General features: G+C 34.4%; 1 protein-coding gene across 1 annotated transcript in view; it reads right to left on the reverse strand.

Annotated features, from left to right (window-relative positions):
• TAF3 (TATA-box binding protein associated factor 3) overlaps positions 1 to 14,859 on the reverse strand; it is a 239,006-nt gene that overhangs the window by 62,343 nt on the left and 161,804 nt on the right. The window contains exon 4 of the mRNA XM_074194165.1: positions 1,639 to 1,721. Coding sequence (XP_074050266.1) covers positions 1,639 to 1,721 — 83 coding nt within the window. The remainder of the gene's footprint in view (positions 1 to 1,638; positions 1,722 to 14,859) is intronic.

The raw sequence follows: 14,859 nt of genomic DNA on the forward strand, positions 1-14,859 counted from the left end.
TCTCTGCCTTGATCTAGCAATACTATTAAAATCTCTTCACCCCAAAAAGATCAACAAAAGAGGAAAAGGACTCAAATGTATAAAATATTTAAAGCAGCTCTTTTTATGGTGATAAAACTGGAATCTAATAAGATTTCCATTGATTTGGGGGAATGACTGAACAAATTAAATGGCATATGAATGTACCAGAATAGTACTAGACTACAAAAAAAAAGGTGAAAGGGAAGATTTCAGAGAAACATGGGAAGATTTGTATGAACTGACTCCAGGGCTGGTGCCCTAGCCACCCCCGCAAAAATATATTTAAACAAAAAAGAACCTTTGCCCCATGAGGACACTTTTCTCTTATTGTAGTACTTTGGTGCACATTACTGGGAAATGGTCTAGAGGAAGTAGTAGAAGAGTACAAAATAGATTTTGGATGACATGAACCATTGAGAACAGGAGAAACCCAATTTTCTGCTCTCTTTTCTAAGTCAATTCTTGGATTTGATTGAAGGATGCACTCATAAACTGGAGGGTACTTGAGGTACTTGAATGCCTGAGACTCTACTCGATACCATTCTTTGCTGTTTACAATTTAACCTATTCTGGTTTTAAGATTTTTGTCTCAGGGACAAAAATTGGGACAAAGTGGGGGTCTAACATGGAATTCTTCTGAAAGATATCTAATGTGACACCAAAATAATGAGAATGATTTTTCCTTGTTGCTTATAGCGATAACTAACATTTTTATAATGGTTAAATTTACAAAACATATTTCTGATATTAACTATATGAAGGCTTTATTCTTTCATAATTACATTATATATCAGTCTTCAATTATAAAAACACAAATGAAAATCTCCAATTCTTTTAACTTGAAATAAGGGTGGGTTGATCCTGTAACTTAGTGAAAGTCATTCAGGATAATTTGAAAACCTGGATTCACATTTCCAATTTTACTTTATTTCTTAGTCATTGAGGGCTTTAGTTATTATTTTTCCATATATGTCTAGACAAGCCTCTGTTAGACTTTTGTTCTCTCTCTACTACAAAAGTAAAAACATTTACTACTTAATCTAGGAAAGAATCTTTTTTTCCTGAGTGATATCATAAATCAAGGATTTGAGAAGATATGACATTATATACACATATTCATTAATTATGTGATAATTCATTCTCTAGTTATGAGGTTCTTAATCTTTTTTGTGTCATGGGCCCCTTGGGCCAATTGAAGAATCTTATAAAGCCTTTCTCAGAATATGGCTTTTAATTGCATAAAATACAAAGATTACAAAGAAAACCAAAGGTTAATAAAAATGAAGATGTAAAATTTTTCCCATCAGAATTTATGAATTCCTTTAAAGTCTATCAGATCAGATTTGATATTCTATTTAAAAAATGCCTTATACCAGGCTTGAAATAACAATAACAAAATTCTATAGCTCCAAATCAGCAAAAATAGCTACATAATATAGAGCAAATACAATAATCTATAATTTTAAAACTGAAACATACAAATAAAATATACCAAAAAAGGATTTTATGATTGCAAATTCAAAGGTTTCATGCAACTTTAGATAAAATTTAGAAAAAATTAAGAAAATTAAGAAAGAATTATTTTTCTTTCTTTGATCTAAAGCTCTTTGTACTTACATTTTGTCTTGACCAGCACCTACTCGTAGTGTCAATCGGGGAATAACTGGGGACGGAGCTGGAACAACTGGTTCTACTTTTATCTATACAAAAGAGCACATTTGAAAATTAAACATAATTTTCAAAAAACTATTCTATTCCTTCCTCCCCATCCCACTTCTTAAGAACTAGATAAACAAATTCAAGTCTCAACTTATGATTAAATTAAGGGGAAAGAAAAGGATTTATATTGCTTATATACATATATTTATTTATTTGTATTTAACCTAATGACAAAATCAAAGACAAATAATGTTCACTTGATTATTTACTTTCACTTGATTATTATGGGATTGAATCTTTTTTTAATTTTTTTTTTAGGTTTTTGCAAGGCAAACGGGGTTAAGTGGCTTGCCCAAAGGCCACACAGCTAGGTAATTATTAAATGTCTGAGACTGGATTTGAACCCAGGTACTCCTGACTCCAGGGCCAGTGCTTTATCCACTATGCCACCTAGCCGCCCCAGGGATTGAATCTTAACAGATTTCTCAAAGTGACTGTATATCCTTTACTTGTCAGTATGCATTCACTTAAAAATATAGTTGGAAAGATGCTCTGAGGATACTCCACTATATGGTCAATAATATATTTTATTATAATATATAAACTGTCATTTTTATAATATAAAATAACAAAATCCCAAAGTGCCTGGCACACAGCAAGTGTTAAATAAATGCTTGTGTCCTTCTAATCTAAATCCATTGAGGAGGATTCAGGGTTTTTTATACAGGACTTTTCTCTTACAATCCATGGCCAGGCTACACTGCACTTTGAGGGGTTTGAAATAAATTTCGATAAGACTTGACAAGACAGTTGTAGGTCAGACAGGCAAGACAGTTGTAGGTCAGACTATACTGATGAACAACAATCTGGCATTTGTTAAAGTTTTCTCAGCCTCCCAACTTTCTTTTTTCATTTTAGTGTTCACATGGACTCTGCCAGGCAATGCCCATCACTGGATAAGCCTGCATATGTCCTGTTGGATATGATGAGACAAATTCCCAGTGGTAGGGCATCTGTGCTGTTATTCAGAATGGGGCTACAAAAGTTAGTGGGAGAAAGGAAGTCAATTCAAGACAGTCCTATATTCCTGAAGAATAAGTTACTGATAAAAGGGGAACAAGATTCCAAGATTCCACTCTTTCCTGGTCCACTTGACCACACTATGGTGCTGCATACAGTCCTGGCTCCATCCCTGAAGGAAAACATGCAGGAAGCACAGGCACTGGCATGACCGGGAGGAGCAGGAGGATTTGATGAGGAATGGGACAGTTCAACTTGGAGAAGACTCAGGACCCAGAGAGTAACATGAGACCTGGCCTCCAGTGCTGCTCTCTGAAGAACAGGGAGGTGCTCCAGCCGGTGAGCTTGATCAGCAGCCCTATGAACATTGCATAGTTGTTTAGAAGGAGATATTGGCTTAATAGAAGGAAAAATTCCTGATAATTAGAAGAGTCCAAAAGTGGAATGGGTTACCTCTGGAAGTAGATAGCTTCTGACTACAAGTATTCAAGCAAAGATTAAATAATTATTTATCAGGCTTGTTGCACAATAGATTGGCCTAGATAGTCTCTGAGGATCCTTTCTAACCCAGAGAGTCTGGAAAATCTGTGAAATAAAAGTAAGGAATAAAATGTCCAGCTATATAGTCCATTTCATCTGAATAGTTCTCTTTTCTCTAACTGAGTAGTTGATACAAATTATCTGTAGGTGGGGGCCATAATCAATTAGCATCTGGCAGTACAGTATCTAATGACTTCATTTATAGTCCCACTTTGTAGAGTAGCAAAGGACCCCAAAGTAGAGAAGAGCTCTTTTAGTCAAGGAGTTCATTTGTTGTCCCTATTCCCTCTAATTCTCCAAATTCTAAATACTAAAAGTTAGTTACTTATTGTTTATACATATTTGATCCCATCTTTCATACAAGTGTAAAATAATCTTCCTCAGGCAAAGATATAACCACATCACTTTCTTGTTCAAAAAACTTTAGTGGCTACCTATTCTTCCTATAGATTAAAATTCAAAATCCTCATTCTGTAATTTTTTTTTTTTAGGTTTTTGCAAGGCAAATGGGGTTAAGTGGCTTGCTGAAGTCCACACAGCTAGGTAATTATTAAGTATCTGAGGCTGATTTGAACCCAGATACTCCTGACTCCAGGGCCAGTGCTCTATCTACTGCACCACCTAGCTGCCCCCTCATTCTGTAATTTGACAGCTTTTCAACGTACCCTTCCAGTATAATAACTGGAGTTAAAAGTAAAAAAGACCTGAGCTCAAGTCTGGCCTCAGATGCTAAATATAAGATCCTGGGCCAGTCACTTCACTTCTTGTCTTTAGAATAAGGATAATAATAATCTCTACCTTGCAGGGTAACTGTGAGCATCAAATGAGATTCAATTGTAAAGTACTTAGCAGAGAGCCTGGTCCATAGAAAGCATTTAATAAATGTTTATTCCCTGATTCCTTTGCTGTCCTATTTCTCATTAGTTCCCTTCACCTCTATGTTATAAGCTAAAGTGGATATTGGCTGTTTTTCAGATTTGCTACTCTACCTCCTGTATAGATGCATTGGTATAAGTTGTAACCAATATCTAGAATATGCTTCCTCCTCCTCCTTCCCATCTCCCCAGGTTCAATTAAAAATTTAATAGAAAGAATGAATTGCTTCAATTAAGTAACAGAATATATTAATGCACAAACATCAGCAATAAGCCAGGGACCAAACCTCGGCCCCAACACAAAAAGCCTGGGACTATTTATAACCTGAAGCACAGCTCAAACTCTCAAAATGGGGGGGGGGGGGAAGGAGTGCTAATCATAAAAAGCTACTTTCAGATAGAGATGATAAAAATGCCATCTCAGAAGAAAGCAGTGACAAATTACCTACATGGGCAGTCTCAAAGTAGTTTATAAATTGGACTCAAATCCAAGACATCATGATAAGAGCTTAAAAAAGATTTTAAAAACCAAAGCAGAGAGGAAGAAGAAAAATGGAAAACAAATGAGTCATGCAAGAGAATTATGAAAAACTGACTGAAGAAATCAACTCTTTTAACTGGAAAAAGAATGTAATTCATCAAAAAATAAAATCAACCAATTTGAAAAAAAAAAGATTTTAGGGCTCTAATCAAAGCAATGGCCAATAATGATTTCAGAAGACTAATGATATCATATGCTTCTTTGCCTCTGAATGAAGAGGATTCTAGATGTAAAAGGAGGTATTCAATTGATTTCAATACAAATGTTTATACTTTTGTAAAAAGGGGTGGCTTTTTTCTTTGCATCTTAGAGATAGAATTTTGTTTCTTTTTTCCCAGAAGGGAAGAGGAAAGAAATGGGTGTCAATGAAATATCTGAAAAATACTCAGAAATAACTGGGATTTATTTATAGGAGGTATGGACAAGCAAGGCAACAATGGCACCCTTGCCTTAAACTTAAAGAACATCAAAAAGAAAAGCTATCTATCTATCTATCTATCTATCTATCTATCTATCTATCATCTATCTATATAAAATATTTGAAGTTTCAAGCAAAACCCTTATTTTCTGGCCTTTTCTTTGTATGAAATGTTTAAAATTTTTGCATTATTTTCTAGTTCATAATAACTCTTCAAAAACAATTTGCACAGGGGCAACTAGGTGGCACAGTGGTTAGAGCACTGGCTCTAGAGTCAGGATGACCTGAATTCAAAATCAAGCTTCAGACACTTAATAATTGCCTAGCTATTTGAACTTGGGCAAGTCATTTAACCCCATTGCCTTAAATAAATTTTTTAAAAAAGAAAAAGAAAAAATTTGCATAAAAGAATAATTAAATTTGGAGTTTCAATAAAACCTCATATCATGTTGCTATAATGATAATCAGTATTTTAAACTTCAAATAATAAATTGTTTCCAGTGTACAAGGCTCTGTGATGCAGGGAATGTAAAAAAAAACCAGTCTGTGTCCTCAAATAGCTTGCAATCTACTTTGGGGTACACACCTTTAATACAATGCTGGGAGTGAAGGGGCCTAAGAAAATATCAGAGAAAAAGCTTTTAAAAAAATGTGATGAGGGAGAGGGTACTTAAAACTAGAGAGAACAGGAAAAGCTTCATGAAGAAAAGTACTAACTGGGGTGAGTCCAAAAAAATAAAAAGATGCTGAATTACAGAAATAAAGAGGGAATCAATCCCTCCAGGCATAAGGAATTTTATAAAGGTACACAGGTAGGAAATAAAAGGTAGGTTCAAGACTAGCTTCAGTTTTATCAGGGTTGTTTTAACATTTCAGGTTATACATGTTGCACCAAAAGTCTCAGTGCAATGCTAAGCTTTAGTACTCTAAATATCTACATGCTTCATTTGCAGATGTTGGGTGTTTTCATGTTGAAGCAAGATAACTTCAAGTTCACATTTTAAAGATCAGAAATTTGTTTTTTAGCAACCAAAGGCTAAAGGCACTGAGCTGATAATAAAATAAAAAATGAGAAGATAGGCTCTACTAGTAGGGCACTTTACTAAGATCTTGTCTGCAGCTGATTACTGCCATCTATGTACATACATAATGTTCATAATACTGAGTCCCTTTCCTCATTAAGTATAGTGTTTATATGAATCAACTTGTTTGTGGGAATTATGTTCATACACATATAAATAATATAAACCCTACTGTTTGCTAGAGTGTGTCCTGCCTTGATATGAAATATTTTTTCAAAAACTTTTTGGCATATGGGACACCTGTCATATAGGAAAGATAATCCTTTCCCAAAAATATATACTTCTATAAGTTTCTGCTCAAACTAGAATTGAGACATCATTGTCAGTTAATGTATAATTATATATTTTACTTTCCTAAAAGTCTCTCTTATTTAATAAGCACATATTCATTGGTGAAGATGAAAGTATTTCAGCTACCTCCCAATATGCCTTTTAAGTATTCAGTTCAATGATTTCTCCTCTCTCCCCAAAAACCCCTTCTGATTGAAGTTATCTTCCTAGCAAGGAAAATAAAAATTCTGGCCTTTACAAAGGAAAAGGACTTTTATAAAATAATTTCTATACTTTTACAACTAAAATAAGAACATTACAGCTTGACATCTTTATGAAATACCTTGCATTTTTAATTTTTTCAATTTCTTGTCTTTGTTTTACCATTTCTTACTATCTCATGGAGTCAATTTTCCAGGTTTTTCTTCCGTAAATCTCATTTCTTTTTCAGTTCTTTCTTTTGAGCACTCTCATTTCACTTTAAAAATCATTTAAATTTGAGGGCCAGCTAGGTAGTGTAGTGGATAGAACACTGGCCCTGGAGTCGGGAGGACCCAAGTTCAAATCTGAACTCAGATACTTATTAATCTAGCTGTGTGACTTTAGGCAAGTCATTTAACCCCATTATCTTGCAAAAGTAAAAAAAAATCATTTTAACTCTTAAAAAATAACTAATCTTCACGTCTTCCAGGAATTCTACTTGAACTTGTGTTCAAGTTGTGTTTGGGGTTTGTTTGGTTTTTTTTTTTTGAGGCTTTACTTATAATGTTTTGGAGTAATTTTTTTTCCTTGGGTTTATATGTTAAGCATCCATGTCACCATAAGGCTCTTTATGATAGGATTCTTTTTTTTTTTCATTTCCTTCATTCAGATTTATTTCAGACTTATATTAGGGACAGGTTCTGCACTCTTTTGGAGAAAATGCTTAGATTGTGCTTGGTCCTGTGTTTTGTATTCTTTTCAGTTCTGCTATTGCTTTCTCTGGGTTTTGAATATTGTACTATTCTAGGATCTCAGGAACATCTCAGCCTGGGGATCTATACTGATAGACTGTCTGATCTTGGGTAAAGTGTGATCTTTACCCTCATGAGCTGAATTCTGCAAACTCCTGATCTCAGTTTGGGTCTAAGCAACATTACTGTTGGTTTTCCCCTAAATACAAAAGACCAGTAGATTTCTGCTAGACAATGCCACAGTCAGCCAGTTGCAAAGTTCTGTAGATTCAAAGTGACAGAACTTCAGCCTTTCTTTTGATTTGAGTTCTCAGTCATGAGAACTCAAGGTCATTCTAGTAAAGGCTATTAAATGAACTAAAGGTTGAATCTGAGATTCTAATTCTACTCTTTTGAATTAGAGTTACAGAGTTACTGATCTCTTTTGTTCCTGATCCTTTCCCTATATATACAGACTCAGGCCGAGGTCTACTGCTGACCATCATTTGGGATAAGATAGTCCTGCTATTTGCCCTCCCTCTAATGATAATAAAAACTAACATTATAATTGCTATTGCAAAGGATGACAGACTACTGCCCTATAGATCCACTCAAAATGTCTAGGATTTAAAGTTGAAGGTTACTTAAATAGAATATCCCTTCTTTGGCAATCACTACCTAATCTGTCATATGCTTGCTCGTGTTTTGTCTCCATCCAACTCTATCTTCCCCTTATATAACCATATTACTTCCTTAGGAAAAAGTTTAAAGTTTTTTGAGGGCAACTACTGTTTCACCTTCAACACTAAGCACAAAGTAGATGTTTAATGTTTGCTGAATGAGTGAGTTCCCTGATCTCCCTAGTTTATGTTCTTTTTTCTCTAACACTTTAGAATACATTATATAATCTCCCCTTTCTTCCAATAATTTTTCTGCCTATATCCTCTGTTTGTCCTCACCAACCTAATACAAGTTCCTCACAGCTGGTGTGTGTGTTGGGGGGGGGGGGGGAGCCATTTTATTTTTGGTTTGTATTCTTAGAGCTTAATACAGTGTCTTGCACAGAGTGCGTGCTTATTCAAATAGACATGAAGGGACCACCTGACTAGCTGAGAGTGTGTGAGGGCTAGGAATGTGGCTTTGAGTATGTTAGCATCACTGTCAGAGATAGAGATGTCAAAAAGAGGAACAAGTTATGGGAAAAGATGGTCAGTCCACTTTATGCATGTTCAGGGAGAGGTGCTGGTAGAATATCTAAATGAAATGTCCAACAGGCAGCTAGAAATTCAGAAAGATCAGAGCTTTAGTTACAAATTTGAGAGTTGTCCAAATAAAGGTGAAGTAGATGAGATTTCTAAAAGGAAAAGCAGCAGAAGAATGCCAAAGTCTACCCACATTAAACAGATGGAAAGAAATTAGCAAAGGAATAGGAATTAATTATTTTGTAATTGTTATAACAGATAACTGTTAGAATGACATGCCAATTTATAAATAAATATTGGTATACTCATATTTATGCTATACTTATCCTAGTAGAAATTAAAATGTCATATCTTAGAAATACAACTTGCCTCTCATATGTACCTTATTATTTTTTAACTAAATGAACAAAATCTAAAATGTTAAATCAAGCAATCAAAAATAACAGTCATGGACTGTATCCTTTGCAGCAGCAGAAGAAATATTTACAGGGAAATTGTGTGCAAGTAGGGGTTAAAATAAAAGAGCAGAACTCTGGAATAATACTGAGAATTGGGGCCAGCAGAAGAGCATTTACAGTGGATTACTAAGCTTCCCAAATCACCAAAGAGGTAAAGTCCAGCAATATAAGACTCCTTTGTAGCTAACTAAAAATACATTGTCAGTGGATTTGTCCAGTTTTATGTATAAGCAATACTTCTTTCACCTGAACTAATACTAGTAGTCATATAAGCCCCTTATTGCCATGTGCTGCATTTTTTTTGCTAATCTTCAAGGATTTAGCTTCTTTTCCACATACCTCAGGGCACCAACTGATAAAGCTCTAACTCTCCATTTTTCCAGGACACCAGCAGTGCGGCCTTGCAAAAAATGAAAATCGCTCAGGAGATTTAAGGGGGGAAATATATTTTTAAAATCCTGACTTGCAGCAAAGAGGTGGATTTAAAAAAAGCTTATCTATCAGGAATCAGTTTAAATTTTAATTCTATCTGGGAACTCTTTCATGCATTCTAGCTTTAAAGTTTATCTTTTGACAGGGACTTTTTGCCAAGGTAATGGGCAGCTTTGTCAATATAATCTATCCAAGTTGGGGGTTTTTTTATGTTAAATTCCTTTCCTTACAAATACACACACACACACACACACACACACACACACACACACAGAGCTAGGAAGGAAAGTGACACTAAATTCTTGATAGATCCAATTTCCTTGTATGAAAATATATTCAAAAATATAATTAACAGAAAAAACACATTTAATAATCTGTTATTTTAAATTATATAATGTGAACCTTGTAATTGTTACTATTCAATAAATAACTGTTGTTTTCAATTAGAACCATTCTCTGATCACAGAATACTTCAACTAAGAACAAGTCAATTTTATCATTCATTACACTGCAACAGCACAACTCACAGTCAATACAGGTATGAGACTAGTTTCTATTATATCTGGCAGGTAATTCTTACCCTGTAATACAAACTTCTGGGGAACAATAATCTTTTTATACTGAAGGTAAAATAAAAACTTGAGATGACAACCTGTTTAGAAGACACTTGAGAAAACACCCCTTCTCCCCCAAATTATAAACCCATAGAGAAAAAACTACTTTAGAAACAAAAGCATGCCAATATGCACAACACAAAAAGTGAAATGGCATAAGGAATACCTTCTTACTCTTTTTTTTTGGTTATTCTGAATTCTTCCATTTCAATAGCTGAATACTATTCAAAGGAAGGCAAGATAAAAGGTAATAACAGTTTAAACTCAATCTAAGGTAGATTTTTATAATCATGGGAAAATCAACTCTGTACTGAAAAACTTTCCTTCTTCTGGCTTCTGGAGACCTTCAGCAAATGGCAAAACTGAGACACATAATTGATGGTAAACCAAAATGACTGATGTTTATTGAGGGTGGGAGGGGGGATGGTTTATTCAGTGATCAATATCAATTTATCTCTGCTACTGGAAAAGCAATGACAATCGACTGCCCTATAATTCCACTGACAATATTTATGATTGTGAACCCATTCCCACATTAGAATGCAATCTCCTTGAGGTCAAGAACTGTCTCATTTTTATATTTCTAGCACCCTGCTACATTGCAAACTCTTAATAAATGATTGTTCATTCATGTCAAACTAAAACATCAACAATTACTATCAAAATTTGCATATTTTTCCTGGGAATTTACACATTAAAAAGAATACAGAGAAAAGAACAGAAGGAAACACAAACAAGGACAACTTTAAAAAGGGAAAAGCAAGTTATATACATTAGCAATTCACATTTCGTGTACAATCCTCTTTTTCTGTTATATTTTGTATAAGAAAGTGCTCATTTTAGTTGATGTTTGTTAAGTTCAAAATTAAAAAAAAACAATATGCCAGTCTCCTACTCTTTTTTCTGGTCCATCTCTCTCCATGACTTTGCTTAGATCACTCTACCAAGTTTTGGGCTTAATTTTCCTCTCTTCACCCTTAACTCTTATATTTATATTCTTCCCTTCCTTCAAGGCTACAAACTGAACACCTATAATCTCAAATAAATTAGAAATATCAATCTTTAGGAAAGGAAGAATGCTCACAAAAATGGAGAAATGGTCTTCATTATACTAACTGAACACCTACTAAATTTAATGCTATTAATACTATGGCATTGGCAAGGGGTGAAAGATGTCAAATTTTACATATGTATAGGTAAGTTAGCTTTTGTTTGTATTCTATGACCAGGTTTGGGCCCCTAAATTTGGCTAGTTGTATTGTAAAAACACATTTTTGCCTAGCATTGAACTATTAGGAATACTTCTAATAGTTCAATGCTAGGCAAAAATGTGTTGTATGGATTATTTTTATACAAAAATATAAATTTTTGCAGTGGCAAAGTAGTGGAAAATGAAGGAATGATCATCAATTGAGGAATGGCAGAACAAGCTATGGCATATGATTTTGATGGAACACCATTTTTGCTTTAAAAAATGATGAAGGTGGATTACCTAAATGGTGCAGTAGAAGAAGCACTGGCCCCAGAGTCAGGAGGATCTCAATTCAAATCTGACCTCAGACACTTCCTAGAAATATGACCCTAGACAAGTCACTTAACCCCAACTGCCTCATACCTCCCCTTCTCCCCTTCCCTCAAAATTATGAAGGGGACACAGTTTGAAAAAATCTACAAAGACATATGTGAAATGACACAATGTGTAGTACACAGAATCCAAAGAACAATGTTCACAGTAACAGCAATGCTGTAATATTAATTAAATTTGAAAGACTTAGCCCATCTGATCAATACAATGGTCCATGAAAGAAAACTGATGGATTCTGAGTGTAGCCTGAAATTTCTTTCTTTTTTCCCCACAATATGCCTAATGTGGAAATGTTTTGTGTGACTTCATATGTATAATGAGTATCTTATTTTTGTGCTTTCCCAATGGGTGGGAGAGGGATAGAGAAAAGGAGAGAATTTGGAACTGAAAAGAAAAAAATGTTCTTGGCCATAAGAATTTGTTGAGAATATGTTGAAAGAACAATATGTGTGTGTGTGTGTGTGTGTGTGTGTGTGTGTGTGTGATCATTATTTAAATGAAGGATAGTATCATTGTCTTTGCTGATGAGCAGCTTTACTGACATTGATAAATTTGATTAGAACTGAAAAAACTAATCTTGGTGCAAACCAGTTTTAACAGCTAGTTTTTGAAATGTTTTTGAAAAATGCTTTGTTGATGACTCAAGTCCATGTTTGAACCATTAAATGTTTATATACTCTTATGAGTAGATCAGGATGATGGCACTTTCACTCCCATGACTATCTACATTAAATATAGTTTAGAGAGGGCCATTCTTTCATTTATCCAAAGGGCCTGATTACTGAGTTAATGAGTCCCTGAAAGTCATTGTGGTTCTAGAACAGTGGTCTTCAAATATTTTTGATCAGGTATTATTATTGTAAATAAAACTTTGAATATGCTTCCCTAATTTTTGCTTAATCAAAATAATATATATCCTACTTTATTAACAATTATATACATTATAAAAATTATACAAAAAATAGAAAATAAAAAGACAAAATATAATTAAAATAATAGTTGTTTCTAGTGTCATTTGGGAGCTACTGGAATTCAGTAGAGTGCTAACAGGATTAGATTTGCCTTTTGAGAACACCAACTCAACAGCTGTGTGGAAAACAAGTTGGAGTGGGAATAAAGGTCTGAGGTAAGGAGATCAATCAGGAAGCTATTTCAATAGTCTAGGCAAGAGGTAATGGCAGTGGTAAAGAATACAATAGGTAGGAGATACATTGATGAAACAATAAGACTTAGAAAACTGTATAAGTGGAATAATTGACAAAGAAGAGTCAAGAAGACAGTGAGAAAGGAAAACTGGGTGACTGAAAAGATGGTGATTTCTTTAGTAGAAAAGATGGAAGTTCAGATGAAGGGTAGGTTTGCAGGAAGAAAAAAATGTAATGAAATCTACAATTTAAGAAGCAACCCATCTATGCTGGCTCACCATACAACTCACTTTCTTACATAAAACAAACAGGAGAGGAGGGAGGAGTTCTTACTCCCTGAGCAATAGGACCTACCCCTGCAGTGATAAGATTATCTAGGGAGCAAGGATTTTTCCTGAGCAATTATTTAAGATTTGTATTCAGTTAGATTATATATTCCTCTAGGCTCTGAGAAGTCTACAGTCAAATGGTCAAAGGTGGTAGGGGGTAAAATATAACTATAAAGTGATCTGTAAAGGATATGATACAGTACTATAGGAGATAAGATCACTTGAGCTACTGTGGGGAGAGAGTCATCCCTTCCTCCAATTGGCTGAATGATTCTCACTTTGGAGAACAGCAGTCCAGACCCTGCTTCATTATTTCAAGCATATTTTTGTTGGTGTAGTTTTGTTGGTGTGCATATTCCCTCTGCTAATATAGATCTTAATTCCTTTATAACTTATGATCAAAGGTTCCTAGATGAATAACTAAGAGATTATCAAGTCTAACCCCCTAGCCTACCCCCATTTTACATATAAGGTAAGTAAGGTCCAAGGAAATCAAATGACTTGTAATTTATGTCTTCCTAACTTTAAGTCCACCATTCTAACTGCTGGCTCTGGGACAGTTTCCTATTTCATGCATCTCCCATCTTAGACAATATATACACTCTAATATTTTTCAGAAGAGTCAAAGCTCTACTTCCTTATAGCCCATGTTACCTCCAGACTATGATGAAGTATTTTAGTAGACCTGAAAGTAAATGGCACTAATAAGAGGATGAACAGGGTTAGAAAAGAACGACAACCATAGCACTGCTCCAAATTAATGTCCTATATTTCACTTCTAACAAATTTTTCACGTATCTTACTTGGGTTTTGACCTTTTGAGTAGGGCTCAGATGTAACTAATGGCAAGGTAGCAAATAAGATTTTAACAGGGAAATTTAAAAGCACAGCTGATTTGTGTTACCACACCAGATAGAGAATTAATAGGGAAAATGTCTATGTTTCTATTGAATCTGAAGTTGCCAATATGAGATCTAAATTGATAAGAAGTAAGCTATAAGGCAGGGCTACCATTTCTGCAAATTTTGTCAATTTTCCTAATCTTGAAGTGATTAGAAATTAAAAAGTGGGGAGGAAAATAAAACATAAAAAATTCATCAAAATTCATGAATATTTAACAATTACTCTGAAATCTGTCCTAAAATGTGTCACATCTGACCTATGTGTCACATAACGGACGTGATCTATATTTAAAAGTATTATATAAAACTTTGCTTAAATCATGAAGGTCTATGGGATAAGCATGACAACAAAATAATAATTCAAATTTATATGGTACTTTATGATTTATAAATGGGACTACTGAATTTCATTTAGGGACTAATATCAAAACTATATTCCAAATGACTATTCATACTCCTTAATGTAAAGCAAAGATGATAGCAAAAGAATGAATGCCCTACTTGATTCCCTATGAGATTAGTGGCCAGAGAAGAAGCCATGTGACTAGCAAGAGACCAATAAATTTTCTTTAAAGTAACCAAGATACATGAAACCAAATTGAATAGAAGTAAAATGTAAAACACTAAAATGTTAATGAAATCAACTGGGTTAGCCACCAAGTGGAGAGCTTTTTCCATCAGAATTCTTCACCTGCCAACTAGTTTGGTGCAAATAATCACCATGAAAAAAACTGCCTTACTTACCTCAATATGCCCTGATGTAGACACTTGAATCTAAAATTCTATTTCATTTAAGAGGCATCTGATAAGATAATGTATGTAAGATATCAATTT

The sequence above is a fragment of the Macrotis lagotis genome, chromosome 7 (genome assembly GCF_037893015.1).
Source record: "Macrotis lagotis isolate mMagLag1 chromosome 7, bilby.v1.9.chrom.fasta, whole genome shotgun sequence".
Classification (NCBI taxonomy): Eukaryota; Metazoa; Chordata; class Mammalia; order Peramelemorphia; family Peramelidae; genus Macrotis; species Macrotis lagotis.